Here is a 19,380-nt window from a genome sequence, read left to right on the forward strand (position 1 = left end):
TTTTAATGAACTAATGAATTAAGCCCGAGCGAGTGGAGGCGGCCTAATGAACTAACTAGTTGATTACCTGGTTTTAATGAACTAATGAATTAAGCCCGAGCGAGTGGAGGCGGCCTAACTAACTAACGAACCAATAGGTGGATTAATCAATGAGTTCAGCCCGAGTAGGCGGCCGCTCTTTGTGACGCACGTGACGCGCGACGACCTGCTGCTCGGCTACCTGGCACAGCACCAGCGGCTGATTAGCTAATTAGGCTGGTTAATTAGTTAATTAGTTAATTAGGCTACCTGGCACAGCACCAGCGGCTGATGACGGCGCAGAGCGGCGCGGTCGACGGGCCGCGCGACTGGGCGGGCGCGATGGTGCTCAGCACAGGCGCCTCCAAGGGCATATCTCCCCATATCTCCCCATCTCTCCCCATCTCTCCTCGTATCTCCCCATCTCTCCCCATCTCTCCCCATCTCTCCCCACATCTCGCGTGCACAGGCGCCTCCAAGGGCTTCCCTGTATCTCCCCATATCTCCCCATCTCTCCCCAAACCTCCCCACACCTCGCGTGCACAGGCGCCTCCAAGGGCTTCCCTGTATCTCCCCATCTCTCCCCATCTCTCCCCATCTCTCCCCATCTCTCCCATATCTCGCGTGCACAGGCGCCTCCAAGGGCTTCCCGGACAAGGAGGCCTTCCCCGACGACACGGAGCCGCTGACGTACCTCACCCAGATGGCGAAGGACTCGAATGCGCCGGTCCTCATCACGCGCTACGGCACCCTCGACGCGCTCCACATCATCGAGAGCTACACCGCGAAGCACTCGATCCACGACACGGCCCGCGTGAGCGCGGCGGTCGCGCACTATGAGCCAAACATCGACTTTGACGCGCTGCTCCAAGGCTGATACATCCCTCCGTTTAATTATTTGTTTAAGCAGTCGTTAGCCTGTCGTTAGCGTTTCATTCTTCATAGCATGTAAGGTAAGGTAAGAGGTACGTCGGTACGGGGCGGAGCGGACCGTGAGTTGAGGAAATCGAGGGACGCGACCCACTTCGCCACAGACGGTCCCGCGGCCGCCTCGCCGCTAAGACGGCGACACGGCCGCAGCTCGTGTGCGTGTCGCCGTCTTTGTCCGGAGTGAAAAGTCCAACGCGCTCGTCGGTGACGGTGTCCCTCAACCTGCGCCGCGCTCGGCGAACCTCGACAGCGCTTTCGGTGGCATGCAGCTCTTTGCGACAGAAGCCTGGAGAGCAGCGCTCCTCTGCTGCTCACACACTCTGCACAGTTGACACAGCCTACTGTGCGGCTGCCACAGCTGTGACAGCGATGGGCTCGCCCTCACTGGCCCTCAGTCACTTGTGCTGCGGCTTGTGTGAGCGACACTGCTCGGCGACTGCCGGCACACTGTGAGACCATGGGTGTGAGGTCAAACCACGCTACCAGCGCTTGGTCACATCGGCCCCGAGGTCAGATCCTTCTACTCTGTTGATGACAAGACTTGTCTACTGGCTGGAGCCGAGCAGGAGGGCCCAGCGCACAACCCCTGGTCAACTCAGGGTCCACACCCTCTAGAGCCGTACGTAAGGCCTCTTCTCCGGACACACACACACACAGGTGGTTGGGGCATAGTATGAAGAGGTGGCCGAGAGTTTTAAAATTTGCCCCTAACGCGTCCACCCTCCGTCCAATCGAGCCGTCCCCTCTTTTACATACATAAATTGTGGGAAAGGCTAAAGCGATACTTTTCGAACGAGGTCGAGGAGATCGCGCCGCGCGGTCACATGGCGGACGTCGGCGGATGACATATGGGGACCATGTGGAAGACGGCTAGTGCTAGTCCCCCATCGTGAGGAAGACCCCGGCTCGTAGTCGCCAACCACACCCACAAAGAACCCTGCCGACAAAGATCGCACGGGCGGGGACCTGTTTATTTTTCATTGGGAAAAACAAAAATGCGGGCGGGGAAAACAAAAAAACAAAAATGGTGTTTCCTATCACGAAGTCACAAAGTCACTTGATGCGCTCGAGTTGCACGTCAAACAGCAGTGACGCATCCCGGTTCGGGTTCTTGACGATCGACTCCAGCGACCTCAGATCCTGGAAGCTCTCGGGCGTAGGCCCGAGGCTCATATCCGCGTCGTAGCCCAGGCTGGCCGGTATCACCGCTCGCCTGTACCCGCCCTTGGACATGCCGAGAACAGCCGCCTCGAGCCCGGGGATCACCGTGGCCGACCCTAGCTTGAAGACGAACGGCTCGCTGATGGCCAGACCGGACGTCTTGGCGGCGGCGTCCTGTGTGCTGATGAACTTCTTCCCGTTGAGGTTGAGGCAGCGACCCGAGTACTGAACAAACACAGTGTCGCCGATCTTGGCCGCTGGGCCCGTCCCGGCCCGCACCTCCTTCACCTTCACGCCGCTTGCAAGTGACGTGTAGTCCGCGCCGGCGTTCAGCGTGGATACGGCGGTGAGAGTCGGGTCGGAGTTGGCTATCGCACCCAGCGGCCGCACCGTCACGGCAGCCGCGGCCGCTGAACGGATGACCAGGCGACGGGAGGCGTGGCCAGCAGCGGGGAGGAGGAGGATCGCCGCGCGAAGGAGACTCCCCATGTCAGTGCCTGCACTCGCTGCAACTCCGAGCTCAAAAAAAAATTAACGTGCGTCATACTCGGCACGGGACTGGCGCGCACTGGCACAAGAATCTTGCAACACAAGCCTCTCTCACAGCACGCTGGCACGACAAGGGCGCGGACTGGCGCGGACTGGCACACACACCGGCTCACCACCGGAGCCGCCTAGCGACTCCGTTAAGAACGGCAATGCACTCCGCACCATGCACAATGCCGCTCTCCCCGCACGCTAGCTCGTTCACCGTCTGCCACGCCACAGCGGTGTGGAGAGAACGACAGACAAACGCTGCATTTGCAGGCCGTGCCAGTTCTTGGTGAGTTCTTGGTTGTCCATGTGACCTCGTGCTGAGCAAGGGAAAAAAGCAAAAACCCAAGAGAGAGAAGAATATAAACCCAGCGTGACGTCCCTGCTTTATAAATAACAAAAAAAGCAAAAGCAATCGCGATCTCGTCGCCAGGCCCTCTGCCTTTGCCCTCTCGTATTGCTCCCTCTGCTCTCGTATTGCTCCCTTTGTCCTCTCGTCGCCGCAATGGAGGCCCTCACGCCCACGCCGAAGCCAACACGCTTTACTTTCGTCAAGCTCATTGGCCTTCAGAGCCGACAGGACCTCAACGGTACTCACGGATTTTGCATCGCCGAGGACCCAGCTACCAATCGGTGCATCGTGCGACGAGTGACAGGCGAGACAGTCAAGGTGAAGTTTTCCAACCTCACCTTGGCGTCGCCGCCTGCCAACCCAGCGTTTGGATCGCTCGAGCGCGTGTCACTGCCTACTCGCGCGCGCACGAACGCGCTGGCTGGCGATGCGCTGCGAATGTACGAGCTGATTTTCACTGGCGACCACCTGGACTTCGATGTGAGCTGCCCCACGAATAGTGCGGGCGCCTTTGTACTCGAGGTCCGCGTCCTTCCGGCGGCAGGCCTTTCTGGAACCGTTGGTCAGCTGACATGGGGCGTCGCTGTGTTGCCATGCTTTGAGTACAGCGCCATGCTTCAAGCGGTTGCAAAGGATGAAAGCTACCTCCGCCACGTGTCTGATGACGATAAGCTTGCGCGTGCCTTGCTCTTGCGCGTGATGCACTTGTTTCTCCGCTCTCTGACGACCTCCGAGATTACCGACGACATGATCTTTTCCATTGAACGCGAGCTCATCTCGCAGTATCGCGACTTGAAGATGTGGGTTGAGCTCGTGGACTTTTACACGTGCGCTCTCGACGCGTCGCTCGCGGGTGCACGAAACGGTCCCAAGGTGGCTTCTCTGCAGCCTGGCTTTGTCGGCGTCGCCGCTCGCTGCGAGCTTGAAACGGCCCTCGCCGAGGCGCTCGAGGCATGCGGCCGTTTTGAGGAAGCAGCTGCATTATACGAAGAGGCTGCTCGTGTGCTCATCGCCGCGGGGGGGGGCAAGCAGGTGTCTGTCTACCTTGTCAACGCGGGGCTCGCGTACAAGCGCGCCTGCCGCTGGGCTACATCGGAGACGCTCTACGTGGAAGCCGTCAGGACGGCGATGAAAGACAAGTTAGATCTTCAGCATTGCAGCAGCGGCCTCGCGAATCTCGTCTGCTTGTATTCAGCGCAGAGGACCGACTTGCAGAAGCAGACAGGCAAAGGCCTCTGTTGGGACGACGCGATCGCCGACCTCTCTCGCGTCGAGACGAGCCTCATGTCCCTACTGGGCGTCGCTGAGGTCGACACGACCTTTATTGACTCGTACGGCGCGGCAACGACTACAGCCTTGCTGCTACCTGCCTTTCAGAAGAAGAAGCTCGCCGTGAAAACTCTCTTCCGGCTAACGCAAGCACCCGACGTGGCCTCCTTTCGAGACATATTGCGATCGTGCGCGGACCCGAACAAGCTTGCCCACTCCGTGTCACCATGCCAGGAATCTGCGGAGCAAACTGCCAAGAGGGAGCGATCTTTGGCGAGAGTCACAGCGCAGCTGAGTGACTACGGCACCGAGCGCATTCAAGCTTTAAAGGTATGCGCGGAGTGCGGCACCAAGTGGAACGGAAATCCGGCGGACCAATTGAAGCGATGCTCGCGGTGTCACATGGTTGCCTACTGTAGCGCAGAGTGCCAGCGCGCGCACTGGAAGAAGACGCACAAGCACGAGTGCTCACAGCTCGCTACCAGCAGAAATGCGATGAGTTCGGGGAGCATTGAGGAAATCATCGATAAGATGCTTCGCCACGAAGAGAGCATGAAGGGTGAACCGCAAGAAGACCCGTGAACCGCAAGACCCGTGTTCTGCCACGGCTGGCCCGCCCGCCCTGTTGTCAAGCGTTGTGCTGTAGACGGGTGTGGGTGTGGGTTGTCGCTGACTGGGGGGAGTGGGGACTGACCGAGCGGCTCTACATAGAGACTTTGTTAGATGTTGGCGATTCACGTACCACACCCACACGCAGACGAGAAGAGAAGAGAAGTAGACGTCGATTTTCTTCTTCTAGAAGAATTTTGAGCTCGCCTCAAAAAGAATTATGCCGAGCGTGTGTTTCGTATCAAGAATACTCACTCACATCTCACTCACACGACACACGTACGCCGAGCTTCTTATACGTATTATATGTGTCCAGCTAATAGGATTTGCCGGTATCGATGACATCGAGGCGCGCTCGAAAAGTTAACTTGCCCCTGCTGCGACAGCAGCTACGCAGCTCACGTTACTGCGAAAAGAATTTTGTTGGGGAGCCACGTGGCAAAACTCCGCCGCATCGCGCGTCCGTCGCCCGTCATGGCCGTCTCCACGTGGCTGCCGGACGTGAGAGCGGTGAGCGACGCCGCAGGGAGTCGGGCCAGTGCGTGCCTCGACAAGCAGCGGCGTCACCGCCCGCCTCGCGCCGCCACGGATCCCACGCCCATCCAGGCGGAGTGACCCGCCGCCACCCCGCCCCCGACTGCAACGCCCGGCCGGGCTGTGACCAATCTTCTCTCTCCCTGCTCCTACTGCCACTGCGCCACCCGCCCCGGCCTCGCGCGCCGCAGGTGGTCTATGGCGCGACTCTGCTCGGGCATGACGCAGTCGCCACTCAGGCACAATCCTCGCCCCCGCCTCTTAAGCCAAGCACCAACGGGCGCTGATTACCCGCAGCAGCGTTGACCGTCAGGCGGCCGCCATTGAAGCTCAGCTCGAGTCGCTCGGTGCTATCGGGCTGCTGCGGGCGACGGGCGTGACGGTGCACCTCGTGCTAAGCCACGCAACCTCTGCGTACATGCGCGGCTTCTACTCGCCGGCCAAGGCCTCCGTGGCGGCAAACAGCGCGCTCGTGCAGGGCCTCTTGCTGGCGATACCGATGCGCGTGCATTCCTTGATTGCAGGTGGGCTCCAATCAGACGGGTAGCGACGCCATGAGCCGCTTGTCGCGAGCAGCCGCCCGCCTGTCTGGATCGACGGCGGTCGTGCACCGGCGGGTGGGTGAGAGCGTCTTGGCGCTCCTCCGTCGAGCAACTTGCACGCCGCTCTCAGGGTGGACGGCGTTGCTATAGGGAGGAACTTATTCGAGTGGCCAGCAGTGCACCTATTATGGCGGCTCGCGTGCGCCCAGCCGCACCATCTCTTTCTCTACATGCACAACAAGGGCGCGACGCGGCATAAACACCCCGGCGTGCGCGCGCGCATCGCCGCCGACATCGGGCAAGTCGGCCTCTGAGCTATGCACACACGCTAGGTACGCGCCGGACGCTGGAAGAGATGGTGCTCTTTCAGGAGGTGGTGGCCGGATGGCGGGCGGTGCAGGCTGTAGATGCATACGGGTGAGGGTGGGCACAAGGAGAGCCACATCGCTGACGCGCAGCTTGACTTGAGAGGTGTCCGGCGCAAGGTGCGCCGCCTATTCGAGCTGATGCCCGAGGTGCAGCACGCTGGGCTGGTCCCCGCCACGGACGGCTGGGAGTGGTATAACTTCTTCTGGACGCGAGGCGCTTACGCGAGGCGCGCGGCAGGAGAGCCTCCTAGCCGCACATGACTGAATGCTGACCCCGGCGCAAAGGTCGACAGGACGCGCGCGCCGCCAAACGTCACGTCGAATCGTTACCACTACGAGTCATGGCTCGGCCGAAGGGCGGCGCGGCCGGCGCTGGAGTGCGCCGCGCACGACACGGCGGAGCTCGCCGCGCGATCGACGGGCGGAGGCGGAGGGTCGGCCGTGGCGGCGGCGGACGCTGGGCTGGCAACGGCACGGCTGGCGCCGCGCGTGGCGGCGGCAACGCCCGGTTGGAGCGGGGCCTACACATATGACGGATGTACCGCCAGCCTGTGCCTCGCGGACTGCGAGGTTGATCGCTGCGCGACAGCGCAGGCTGCAAACAAGCAGCTGGCGGCCATGACGAGGGAGCTTCGCGAGAAATATGAGTCAGCGGTGCAGAACGGGAGCAGCCGCTCGGCCGGAGGCTCGGGCAAGAGCAGCGCAGAGCAGATGGCGGTGCCGCTTGGGCACACGCGAGAGATGGTCAGAGCTCTTCTCTAGGAAACAGCGGCGGTCCCAAAAAACTCGTTTACGCCTCTTCTGCATCAGTGGAGGGGGGGTCTCGCATCTTCACAAAACCACAACGTGTCGCACCACTCTCTCGCTTCATGGGAGTGGTCAGGCGCCCACTGTCGACTCTGCCGCACGGCCCCTGGAGGTGTCGCCTTGCGCGTACTCCCGCACGGCTGGCAGGAATTCGAGAATCGCCGCGGCCACCGCCTCGGGCGCGTCGTCCTGCGGGCAGTGCCCTCCCGCCTCGAGGCGGCACACCTTCACCCCAGGCCGGAGCCGCTCGAAGGCGTCGGCGCGCTCACTGGCGCGCGCCGGGCCCGAGACCTTGTCGTTCATGCCCTGAGGCACCAGCACCGGCCCGCCGAAGCCGCCCGCTTCGCCGTCGAGCACCTCGTTCAGCGGCCGGTTTGTGGCGAGCTTCTGGCCAGAGCCGATCACGTTTGCCGCGCCCGGGGAGCACGCCCCTTGCGTGATGGCGAACGCGAGCGCCTCGTCCGCGTTGGCCGGGCGGTCGCCGTAGATGCCGTCGAGGAGCGCGGGGACGCGCGGGAAGAGGGCGGCGACGAGGGCGGCGCCGAACGCGTCCAGGGCGGGCTGGCCGAAGAGCGGGACGGGGGCGAACGGCGCCGCGTGCTCGCCGCGCAGCGTCGCGTCGCGCACCAGCATGCGTGGCGCCGCGTACTCTGCCGGCTCCTCGAGCACGCCGGCCGTGTTGCAGAGGATCAGACCTAATCTCGCGTGATCTCGCGTGATCTCGCGCCATCTCGCCGCAGAGGATCAGACCCTTGGCATATGGGGAGATATGGGGAGATATGGGGAGATATGGGGAGATATGGGGAGATGTGGGGAGATATGGGGAGATATGGGGAGATGTGGGGAGATATGGGGAGATGGCGGGTCAGGTACTGCCCACCCCACCTAGAGAGGGGAGAGACGGGGAGATATGGGGAGATGTGGGGAGATACGGGGAGATATGGGGAGATGTGGAGAGATGGCGGGTCAGGCACTGCCCGCCCCACCTAGAGATGGGAGATATGGGGAGATATGGGGAGATGGCGGGTCAGGTACTGCCCACCCCACCTAGAGAGGGGAGAGACGGGGAGATATGGGGAGATGTGGGGAGATACGGGGAGATATGGGGAGATGTGGGGAGATGGCGGGTCAGGTACTGCCCGCCCCACCTAGAGATGGGAGATATGGGGATATGGGGAGATGTGGGGAGATGTGGGGAGATATGGGGAGATGGCGGGTCAGGCACTGCCCGCCCCACCTAGAGAAGGACCACCAGCCAGCAAGACTCAAGCGTGACTGCGGGTAGCTCTGTCTCTCCCCATATCTCCCCGTACCCCCCCACATCCCCCCATCTCTCAAGCGCGACTGAGTAGCGGGTAGCTCCACGCTGGGGAGTCGGACCGCCGCAAGCGGCGTGGCGGCGTGCTGCACTGGCATTGTCTCCGGGTCACACCTCGCTCCCTCGGCGATGGCTCGGCGATGTCTCGGCTAGATCTCGCCCAACCTCCAGTACGCCAGCTCGTCGGGACGTGCGCGCGCGTCCCCGCGCTGCGCCCTCTCCGCCACGGCCGTGCCCGCCTCCCCCGCCTCCCGTAGAGCGAGCGAGCGGCGGGCGAGGAGCGTGAACCACTCCCGCCACTCGGCAACGTCTGCGAGCGCGCCAAGCCGCGACCGGCCCCAGAGCTGCGCGTCGTCGGGCGGCGCCTGATGGGGACAATTCGTCGCGACTGGAGGAATTACGGCTCTCTGATGCCCAATGCGTGCACGCGTCCCTCTCTGTATGTGTGGGTTCGTGTGTGTGCGGGGGCCCTCCTTGTCTCTGCCCAGACAGTGTGTGAGGTAGCACCTACCTACCTACCTCCAACTCGACAGGTACCTCCCCTACGAGCGTTGAGAGGTACCGAACACCTGCCTCTCTACCTACCTACCGGATGAACTGATCACCGGCCCTAGAGTCGCGCCTCGTCGGAGTTCGGCGCCGGAGGGGCGAGTTGTGATCGGATCCAGCCCACTCTGATTCCGGCTGTCTCTCGGCTGTCTCTCGGCTGTCTCTCGGCTCTCTCTCGGCTCTCTCTCGGCTGTCTCTCGGCTGTCTCTCGGCTGTCTCTCTCGGCTGTACCTCGGCTGTACCTCGGCTCTACCTCGGCTCTACCTCGGCTCTACCTCGGCAATGTCTCGGCAATGTCTCGGCGATGTCTCGGCTAGCTCTCGGCGCCTCGCCAGCCGCGCGGCTATACCCCGGCTCGCCCTCGCGCGCCGCCGCCCTCACCTCTCGCGCAGACACCGCCCCGACGGCGAGCGCCGGGCCAATCGCGCGCGTCGCAGCCTAATCATAAGAAGGGTCCGAGAAGGGTCCGAGAAGGCTCGAGAAGGTTCCAAGGCCCACCGCGCGCGTCGCAGCCTCCCGCAGCGCGAAGACGCGAGAAGCGGGGCCGCCTGCCAGCGTAGCGACGGGGGAGATATCTGGGGAGATACGGGGAGATACGGGCCCGCCTGCTACGAGGCGCGGCGAGCGAGGGAGGGAGAGAGGGAGAGGCAGCAGCCCAAGCCCCTTGGGCCCACCCCTTCCTCTCGCCTGGCGTTATGGGTGAGGTGTGGTTGCTTGCTTCGAAGCGTCGCTCCCCACTACTGCCGCTACTACTACTACTACTACTACTACTACTACCTGCCAGCCGCTTATGCCCCGTGGCTACTACCACTGCTACTACTACTACTACTACTACTACCACTACTACTACTACTACTACCACTACTACCACTACTGCCTGCTACTACTACTACTACTACCACTACTGCTGCTGCTGCCTGCCAGCAGCCGCTCGTGCCCCGCGCAATGGAGCGACGGAGAGCCGCCGCCCGACGGCGGGCACGCGCGCGAAAAAGTGGCGTCGGCAAACGCGGCGGCGCCGTCGACGACGTACGTCCGCAGCGCCGCGCTCGCCGCGCCGCGCCCGCACATGGCGAGGGCGACCTCCTCAAACGGCTGCTCAGTGGAGGCGGCGCTGCCGCGCGCCGCAGCGTCACGCACCGCCGGCGCCGCCGCCACCGCCGCCTCGGCGATCCACGCCTCCACACCCGGGAGGCCCTCCGAAGTAGGGCACCTGCAAGAAGGTTCCGAGACGGCTCCGAGACGGTTCGAGAAGGCTCCAAGGCCCTCCGAAGTAGGGCACGGCTCCAGCGGCGTCAGCGCCTAAGGAATCGATTCGCCACGTGACTGGCCGTCCGAAGTAGGGCTCGCCTCCAGCGGCGCCAGCGCCTTGGGCGCGCCCGCCGCCGCCACCAGCGTACACGCACGCGCGGCAGAGGCGTACTCGGGAAAGGTTGGCGGCAGGCTTGCGGCGGCGGCGCCGCTCCACGGACATCCGCTCCGCAGCGCTCCGTCCCACCGGCGCAGAGCAACACCTGGTAGCCAATTTGACTACTTGCGTACCTCTCCCTCCTCATTCCTCTCGCCGCTGGCGGTGCAGAGGTCGACGCCCGAGTCTGCGAGCGCAGCGCAGGCGGCGCGCTGGCTGACCCGCATCGGTGCCTCGACGTCGTCGGCGACCACGTGACAGGCCGTGGCGCCTGCAGGAAGAGGGGTCGGACCAGGTCTCATGACACACTGTGCTCGTGTGTAGCGCCGCGACGTGCGGTGCCTAGTCGATGCACAGCCAAGGCGTCACTTTGTCGCGGCCCTTGTGCATCGTTGGCCCGACTGGCAGGCCGTGGCGCCGCACTCTTGCGCCACCTGCGGCAGCACGGCGGACGCGCCGCCGCGGCGGACCACGAGCGTCACGCCGTACTCCTCGCTCAGCGCAGCCTCGAGGCTCGAGAGGGCCCGGTGCAGCCGGCGCAGGCGCGGAGGCGGGTACGAGAGATGGACGGCCGGGTCGAGCACGAAGACGGGCACCACGGCACCGGCGGCGCTGGCCGCCTCGAAGCCGCCGTGGTCGCTCAGTCTGAGGTCCTCGGCGCCGGTGAGCCAGACAAGCTGTGCACCGGCCCCGTCCGCAGCAGCTGCAGCAGAGGACCTCTGCCGCAAAGGATGGTGCTGTACGGCGTGGATGAACGGCCGCACAGCCACTAGAGCACGCGACGGGGCGAGGAGGAGGAAGGAGGAGAGCCAGTTCGCCAAGCGCGGACGAGGGCGAACGAGGTGTGGCGGTGTGACCATATGACCATGAAGCCGATACAATTGTCCCGGGGTACGTAGGATTCGGTACTTCAGCTTGGTATGGTACATTAAATGGCTGGGGGACCACCCATTCGCCTTCCCATCAATCAATCAATCAATCAATCAATCAATCAATCAATCACCCATACCGCGTTGGTGTCCAGTCCGAGCCTGGCTGTTCTTCACCTTTCTACCTCCCTAACTGTGAGTGTGTTGAGTGTGTGTCTCACACACTCACTCACACTCACACTCACACTCGAGGGGGTATCAATTTGTAGGGAAGAATTTTGATACCCGTCAAGACGCCTGTTGGGGCTGCTTCGTAACGAAGCCGTCTTCTCCCCCAGCAGGTACACACTAGACAGATAGGTACTGGCGACGCGCTCAGACTGACGTCAGCTCTGCTTCTGTCTAGGGTACGCTATCTCACCGTCTTATCCTACCAACCAGCACGATCTGGGGGCGGGTTACAGCGTCTGGGGGCGGGCTACATGCGCTCGCGGGGCTGCCCGACGGGGCTGGCCTCGTGCCGATGGACCCAGCCGAGGTGCCCAACCATGGAAGCCAACCTGCACAATGAGGAGGCGACATAGGTGAATGGTGTGTGCACAGACAGAGGATTCATTGATGCTACCTTCATTGAGATGTTTGTTAGTCTAAAATCCAGAATCCCATCTTTCCAGCCAGTCCCATAAAGTGGGCCGTGTCTCTCCCCTCTGGACCCGCCGACATCCCTCTCCCTCCCCGCATCTTCCGTGCCGCCTTCCCTTCCCCTAATATTGACTTTGCTGAGCTCTGATGCCGAGGTCCTACTCAGATCCTCTCTGTGTGTGATCATCATTGCTCCGCTCGTGTGGGACAGCTCCCAGGAGAGGTGCTGGCTTGTTCGTGGGCGTGGGAGGTGTGTGGGGATGACGCGGAGGTGCGGGCTGAAGCGGGCATATGCGAGTTTAGGGCCTTATTCTGATATCAAATTGATCATGCATGGTGGTGAGAAGGTTTGCACGAAGGCCACCTTTAAGTGGACTTGGAGCACTTGTTCTCATCCGCAGTATGTTGGAGCCTCCCGCTGGACCACCAACTTAGTGTGTCTCTTTGCGGATGAAATTCCTCATAGGTGGATCCGCACGCCACAGCACTGGACCTCTGAACTGAGGACCTCGCCCACACTGAGGACCTCTGTCTTTGCACTGAGGAGACCTGTGTGATCAGTTGTATCTCTGCCCGTGTGTGGGAGAGCTCCACGCAGGAGAGGTGCTGAGCTGGTTTCGCGGGCGTGGGGAGGGGCGCGCGCGCGTTGACGAGTGGTGCGGGCTGGAGCTCCGGCATTCCGTGTTCAGGTCTTGTATATCAAGTACAACTGAACATGAAATGGTGAGATGTGAGATGTGTGCTTCTGTAGTGCACACTGCAAGCATGTTTTGCAACAGTCATCCCGATTCGCACCTCGCTCGCAGCGAGATTTGTTTTTCTTTTTATCTGAAGGAAGCGCAGAGCCGACGCTCCTGCTGCCGCTCGCCGCCGACATCCGCGCAAAGGAGGTCCGCCTCGGCCTAGCCTCGCCGCCCTTCCCTCTCGTGTCCTCTTCCGCCTGCTATCACCCTGCTCCTGCCACTCGTGCTCCTGCTCCTCCGTCTCTCCCTCTCCTCGACTCGCCTCCTCGCGCCGGCGCACACCTCGCCAGCGCACACGCCTCTTCACTCCGCAGGTCCGGCTCGACCTCACCTCGCAGACGGTCAAGGTGGCGGTGCACGGCGAATCACCTCGCGGCGGCGCGATGAAAGTGCGAATGCTTCTTGCGCTCACGGCGCTGCCACGCTCCGTGGCGACGACGCCACACCCTCTCTTTGCGTGGCTCGCAACGTGCGGCACTGAAGAAAGCATTCCCATTGAGCTTCGGGCGTCGTGCTGCGGCGATGGAATCGGAGCGTTCCTTACACGGCCAATGCAAGCCGGCGAAGTGGTCTTTGCCATACCTGCCTCATCATTCATCTCGCTGAGCACCGCGCTAAACCACCCTACGCTCGGAGCAGCGTTCCAGCAGCTTTGGGACTCGTCGAGCGACGGCGGCGTGGCATTGCTCGCTGGATTGGTGGCGCACCTTCAGCTGAACGGCGGAGAGCCGCATGCCTACCTGAGCATGCTGCCCAGCAGCCTGGCGACGCAAAACTCTGTGCTCTGGTGGACGGACGACGAGGTCGCGCTGCTCGCCGGCACGAGCGCGCACGACGAGGCGATCAGCCTTCGTGCGGAGGCCGACGAAGCCATCGACTTGCTGAAAAACACCGCGCTGTCAGCCGACGTGGCTTTGCACGGCGAGGCCGCCGTGGCCGATGCCATGCGCGCCGCGCTCGTCGGCGTGCTCAGCCGCGCGTACGCGGTGCTCGGCGAGGGCGGCCGTCCCTGCAAGACTCTCGTCCCTCTGCTGGACGCGATCAATCACCATTCCGCCGCACCTACCATTGACTACTTGTTTACGGGCGCGCCGGGCGATGAGGGCGGCGGCGCGGGTGCGGGGCTGCTGATTGCGCGCTCGCTGTGCGATCAGCCCGCCGGTGCGGAGCTTCTCGTGTCTTATGGCGAGCAACCCGACTTGCTCTTCGGCCTTCACTATGGCTTCGTCCCGCCGCCAGACTACGAGGCGCGTACGCTGGCAGAGGAGGTCGAAGCGGTGCGCGACGAGCTTCTCGCGGAGGCTGCGGCGGCTGTGCGTGAGTCGCCGCTAGGGGCCTCTGAAGGAAGGGGTGCAAATGCTGATGCGCTGCGCGCGGCGGCGTTCATGCGGCTCGAGGCGATCAAGCGAGGCGCGGAGCGCGCGCGCGACACCGCTGGCGGGCGCTCCGTGCGCGCATGCTCTGCGTCGCTGGCGCTGGCGCTACGCCAGTCGGAGAAGCGAGTGCTGCAGCACGGCGCTCTAATGGCGGCGAGGAGACTTGGACGCGAAGGCCGATTTCTCTTCGTTGATTTGTACTAGTTTAGGAGTTGTACAAGATCACACGCAGTGGGAGCTGGGACGTGGGACCCCGCCGTTTGGTGCTAAACTGTAGGTGGAGCTCTCTAAACTACACGACAGTAAGAAACTCAGTAACTCTTACAGTGACTTTGTGTTAGAAACCGCCGTTTCTGGCCAGCCAGCCAGGGTTTCGAGAGCGCCCGCTTCGGCTTAGTGGTAAAAAAGTAAGAAACCCGCGGGGCTGGTTTCTTACCGAGTACGGTACCGTCGGTAGGGTGCACACACACAGGACCCAGAAGAAAATAGCTTTCCGGCTCAACAAGGGACGCACGAGGCAAATCTGATGTTGGAGGGTTCCAATAGGAGCGAGGCCTCTTCCGTTGGGGGACCGAGTGACTAGGAAACGAGGGTTCCCCATTGTGTCCCGCTCCAGCGCTAGTGCTAGTCCCCCATCGGGAGGACGACCCCGGCTAGTCGCCGACCACACCCACAAAGAACCCTGCACAAAGATCGCACGGGCGGGGGCCTGTTCCTTTTTACCCATCTCACAGTAGAGGTGTCCGTTTTTATTTATCCCGCTCCAGCGCGAGCGTGACACTGCACTTGGCGCCGAGCGCCCGCGGCTCAGACCTTGTGCAAGCCGACCCTCGGTGGAAGCACCGGTCCGGACCGATGGCGCTCGGTGTGGAGCAAGCAAGACACACCCACCCCCCATCGGCGCGCGCCCGACCTTTGAACGGCCGCCAGGAGCACCAAGAGGACTCCTCATGGCTGCTTCCAAGGGGGCTTCGACCGGCTTTGGCTGGGGGGGCGGGTTGTCCCGGTTGCGGACGCCTTCTGCAGCCCCCTGGGATGGGGACAGCACCCCAAAACTGCCCCCTCGGCGGCATACAGCACTGCCAGCCAGCCTCTTCCTCCTCCTCAAGGGCTGTACTATAGGCCATATATTGCGCCGCCTCGTCCTAGCTCCTACTGGCAGCCGGGCGGGCGCGCGCCGCGCGCGCGCCTCGGCGCGCGCACGGCTCCTGGGCTCCGTTTACCTCTACCTCCGGCGGTCTGAGACAGGTTTACCTTTACCTGAGGCCCCCCAGGCCAGCCCTACCTCTACCTGCGCCCCCGCCCTCCGGGCCGATTAGCTCCGGCTACCTTACCTGACCTGCGGCCCCTCCGAAAAGCCGACCACGAAGAATGGGCCGACTTAGGGTTAGAGTTTTGGTGGGCGGCACAGTCAAATTGCGTGATACTTTATCCTTCGCGCGCGCCGCGCGCACCGCCAGAGCAACATTGCGCCCACCAACCCCGCCGCCGCCAGCAACCGTGGCGGCGCGCGGCGCACCGCATGCGCAAAGTGCTGCGCGCGCACACCGAGGGGTCCGTTGAGCGGCACGACCACGCGCCAATTCTGCACGAGCAGCATCTCGCGGAAGATCGCCTGTCGAGACGTGCGGCTGTGAAGACGCGTCCTCACCTGCGTGGCGGCCTGCTCCTGCGGGACAAGGGCCCGCTCGACGAGCGGCAGCGCGCGGGAGGCGAGGAAGGCCGGGTACATGAAGTAGTGCGACGCGCCGTCGGCGGCGGCGAAGAGCAAGTTCCACTGCGTGTGCATTGGGAGCAGCTCCGGCAGCGGCGCAGACTCGTTGGCCCAAGGGCCCAGCCGCCCGCCGTGCCACTCGAGCAGCGCGACCGAGAGGAAGGGGTCGCCCTGCCGGAAGGTCCATGGCGTGCACACGGACTTGCCTGCGCGGTCCCACACGTAGCCGGGATACCCGCCCGCCTCCTCGCGCGCCGCGTCGAGCGTGCAGATGATCCTCGAGCGCCCGCCCGGAAGCCGGTCGATGCGCTTCAGCAGCAGCGTCTCTAGCTTGTCCAGGTCGACGATGGGTATCGAGGACGGCCAGCGCCACGAGTGGCCCGCCTGCGGCCACTTGAGCGGTAGCTGCTCGCCGAACTTGTCTCGCGGCAGCAGCTTGTGCAGCCCGAGCTCCTCGGCGGTCCCGGCGACAAAGTACGCCCGCCGCAGCAGAGACATGTGCGCGTGGTGCTTCATGCGAACCAGCTGGCCAGACGACGGCATCTCGCCCTCATACCAGTGCACGTGCTTCCCGTCCGTCGGTACCCAGTAGTAGTTTTCGTACGTGGACTGGTGCGACGGGACCAGCGAGAGGTGGTCCTCCACCAGCACGGCGTACGAGAGCGGCCGAGGCGGCGCAGACCGCGCCACTGCCTCCGCCGCCTCCGCCGCCTCCGCCGTCGGCACCGTCTCCACCGTCGCCATCGGAACCGGAGCTTCCTCAAAGCCGACGCCGACCTCCAAGTACCACGCGAGCGGCGGGGAGCCCGCCGCACGTGCGTCGTTCACCTCGCCCTCCATGTCGAGCGCGAACTCGCGAAGCGGGTGGTAGTACCCGCGCGGCAAAGTCTCGGCGTAGCAGCGGGGAGCGCCATCACCTCCTCTCCCTCCGCTGCCACCTCCGCCGCCGCCGCCGCTGCCTCCGCCGCCGCCGCCGCCGCCGCCGCCGCCGCCGCCGCCTTCGCCCCTGTCTCTGTCGCCCTGCCGGATGTGGCACGGGTCCCACTCCCCGTGGCTCTCCATCACATAGTTCGGGACGTACGAGGAGAAGCCCTGAACCTCGCGCGCCCTCGCAAGCCACTGCTGCCAGCTCGCGCCCGTCATTGGCCACTGGTAGCGGAGCCACGGCTTGGATGGGACGAGGTGCAGGTGGTGCATGTGCAGCGGCGGATAGCCGAGCACGCCGCCGTCCTCTGCTCGCACGCCGACGACATAGTGCGAGTGCAGCGCGAGAGTGCGGCCGCCCTCGAGGCGGCGCGAGAGGTTGAGCGCGTCGTGCGCCGCAAACTGCCACCAGTCGTACCCGCCCGTTGAATTGAACGGCCCGACGCGAAGGATGGCCCACGTCGCGCCGCCGTCCGCCACCGCCTCGCAGAGCGCTCCCTGCGGCTCGCGATCGCTGGTGCGAGGCTGGAGCCCGAGCGCCCAGCCGCTGCCGGGCTGGTACTTGCGATGGTTGTGTGGCGTGAGATCGACGCCGTCGAAGCGGTCGTAGGTGTCCGTGTCGGTGTAGTGAGAGACGGTGAGCGATGGGAAGGCGGAGCGGAGAGGCTCGTAGCGGAAGCGGCAGCGTGAGTGCAGCTCGTGGATCTCAGTGGCGTAGAGCTCCGAGGCGGGAGACCCGCGAGGTGTGCCGTAATTGCCAAAGTCCATCGCAAAGCTGAACAGTTTTGTTTAACACACACACACGCGCGCGCGCAGGTTGAGCCGAACCATGGCGTTTTGGCGCGAGCTGCAGAAGTGGGGGGCCATGAAAAACACATGAAACAAAAAAACTGCGCTTTAGGGCTCTCTTGCCCGCAACCCGATGCCAATCATCCGGCCCGCTGGGTGCGCTTCTGAGCTCCCCGGCCCTGGATGTGCGGTTGATGACTGCACTCCAAGTGCTCCAAGATCGCTGCCAGGGGCGCCTACTAACCTCGCTTGCGAGGGGCGTGTGTGTGGCATGTCTGAACGGACTCGTGAGGGGCGCCTGCCTACCTCGCTTCGTCGAAGCGGCGCTTAGTACCCACACCCACCCCGCCGCATTCGTCGCCGGCGCGCGACACGTTCCCGTCGGCCGGACTGTCCTCGCCGAGTGCGTGCCGCTGAGGCGGGACGCACTCAGGGACAGTGCCGGCGGGACGCGGCTCGAGAGGCGGCTCCCGCGGAGGCACGGCTGGCACCCGTGGCGCGGGGCTCGTCTTCGGAAAGACCAGGATCGCTCTACTGGCAAACTTCTGGCTGACACGCGCGCCCGGTCGAGCCTTCGGCGGGCGCGCTGCGGTCGCACGCCTACCCAAGTCATATGCCACGGCGTGCGATCTAGATTCAGCACACGCGCCTCTGCTCGCAACCACTCATCCAATGAACTGTCGTCACCCATGAGTGCGAGTTAGGGCTAGCGGATGGCCAATAGCCTGTGAGCAGGGCGTCCATAGACACCTCACAAGACCCCACACACGGTCTCGTCCGTGCCTTGCGGCCGGCGACGAGATTGCTAGAGGCGGAGCAAGCCTGCTCTAGTCTCACACGTTCGCCCCTGTCGCCTGTCTGTGTTGTTGTGCTGTTGTTTGTCTCTTGGCACCTTGGAGTGCTGGGGGGGGGCGACAGGGGGGACGTGGCCTGAGTGATGTGTACGCCCACTCAGGATGTGTGGCAGCCCGCTGGCTGTGTATGTCTTGTGAGCTTGTTTGTGTCTGTGTGTCGCTCGTGCGTGTCGTCATCATCTGTCTTGCGTCCACCCATACTGCGTTGGTGTCCAGTCCGAGCCTGACTGTTCTTCACCGTCCTACATACATACATGGCGAGTGCGAGAATGCGCGGTTCTTGCCGTAGTTCCTCCTCGGTCGCCTAGCCCGGCGCTGTCTGTCGGACGCCTGCGTGCCACGAGTGCGAGCCGCTCGCGATCGTACGCCCGCTTGCGGGTTCGAGTGGCGGGCCATCCCGCTTGCGGGATGGCTTAGCGGGTTTTCGAGCCGTCACACATTGGCTGCCGGGGTGTGCCGAGGGGGGGCTGAGTGCCTGGTAAGCGCTAAGCCGTCATTGCCCGGCGCTGCTTGCAGCGCTCTGGGTGGTAGTGGCGGCGCTCCAAGAGTGGTGCTCTTGGGAAGAGGTTCCTCCTTTCCGCTCCCCCCCCGCAAGGCGCGAGCCGCGAGACACACACATGGCCTATATACTCGTGCAACAAGCCGCACGCGCGCACCGCCACGGCCGGGACGCGGGAGTTTCGCAGAGTCGGGACTGGCGGAGTGCGAGTGGCGGTGCGGCTGCACGGGGCGCGCGCACTGGCACGCGTGGCGGTGGCACTGTCACAGAAACAAGAACGATTGACGGACGATTCCTCGCTTGCGCTTTTTATTCGCGAGCGGCCTCACTTCTTCATTCGGACGCCGCCAATAGCGCCACCGCTATAGGGGCCGCTGTCTATAGCGGGCGCGCACTAGCCGATGGCGACACCACAACGACCGCCGGGATCGAGGGGCGGGGGGGGGTTGTGGCGGGGGCGGGCGGGACGCGGGAGGGGAGGGGGAGGGGGGGTTTCAAAAACACGCGACATGTTCCGACGAGAGGGGTGGGGGAAAAACCCCCCCTTGTTGTTCCCCCCCCCCAACGGGGG

At 63.7% G+C, this 19,380-nt stretch overlaps 5 protein-coding genes across 5 annotated transcripts; 1 reads left to right on the top strand and 4 right to left on the bottom strand.

Annotated features, from left to right (window-relative positions):
- The first annotated feature begins 118 nt into the window (after window positions 1-118).
- EMIHUDRAFT_437871 (hypothetical protein) lies at window positions 119-990 on the top strand. The gene is made up of 2 exons (XM_005762855.1): window positions 119-376; window positions 651-990. The coding sequence occupies exons 1-2, from the start codon at window positions 310-312 to the stop codon at window positions 893-895; spliced, it is 312 nt and encodes a 103-aa protein (XP_005762912.1). The 5' UTR covers window positions 119-309; the 3' UTR covers window positions 896-990.
- A 1,011-nt stretch (window positions 991-2,001) lies between these two features.
- EMIHUDRAFT_67671 (hypothetical protein) lies at window positions 2,002-2,598 on the bottom strand (the record flags this gene model as incomplete). Its single annotated transcript, XM_005762856.1, has 1 exon — window positions 2,002-2,598. One exon carries the CDS (start codon window positions 2,596-2,598, stop codon window positions 2,002-2,004), a length of 597 nt encoding a protein of 198 aa, XP_005762913.1.
- Window positions 2,599-6,838: 4,240 nt separating this feature from the next.
- On the bottom strand, window positions 6,839-10,062 carry EMIHUDRAFT_215724 (hypothetical protein; the record flags this gene model as incomplete). The annotated part of the gene is made up of 6 exons (XM_005762857.1): window positions 6,839-7,040; window positions 7,216-7,819; window positions 8,633-8,807; window positions 9,386-9,429; window positions 9,490-9,539; window positions 9,947-10,062. The coding sequence occupies 6 exons, from the start codon at window positions 10,060-10,062 to the stop codon at window positions 6,839-6,841; spliced, it is 1,191 nt and encodes a 396-aa protein (XP_005762914.1).
- Window positions 10,063-10,764: 702 nt separating this feature from the next.
- EMIHUDRAFT_215726 (hypothetical protein) lies at window positions 10,765-11,259 on the bottom strand (the record flags this gene model as incomplete). Its single annotated transcript, XM_005762858.1, has 1 exon — window positions 10,765-11,259. The coding sequence occupies one exon, from the start codon at window positions 11,257-11,259 to the stop codon at window positions 10,765-10,767; it is 495 nt and encodes a 164-aa protein (XP_005762915.1).
- A 4,181-nt stretch (window positions 11,260-15,440) lies between these two features.
- Window positions 15,441-17,435, bottom strand: EMIHUDRAFT_452683 (hypothetical protein; the record flags this gene model as incomplete). Its single annotated transcript, XM_005762859.1, has 4 exons — window positions 15,441-15,644; window positions 15,681-16,382; window positions 16,494-16,595; window positions 16,809-17,435. 4 exons carry the CDS (start codon window positions 17,433-17,435, stop codon window positions 15,441-15,443), a joined length of 1,635 nt encoding a protein of 544 aa, XP_005762916.1.
- Window positions 17,436-19,380: the final 1,945 nt, after the last annotated feature.

The sequence above is a fragment of the Emiliania huxleyi genome (genome assembly GCF_000372725.1).
Source record: "Emiliania huxleyi CCMP1516 unplaced genomic scaffold EMIHUscaffold_66, whole genome shotgun sequence".
Lineage (NCBI taxonomy): Eukaryota > Haptophyta > Isochrysidales > Noelaerhabdaceae > Emiliania > Emiliania huxleyi.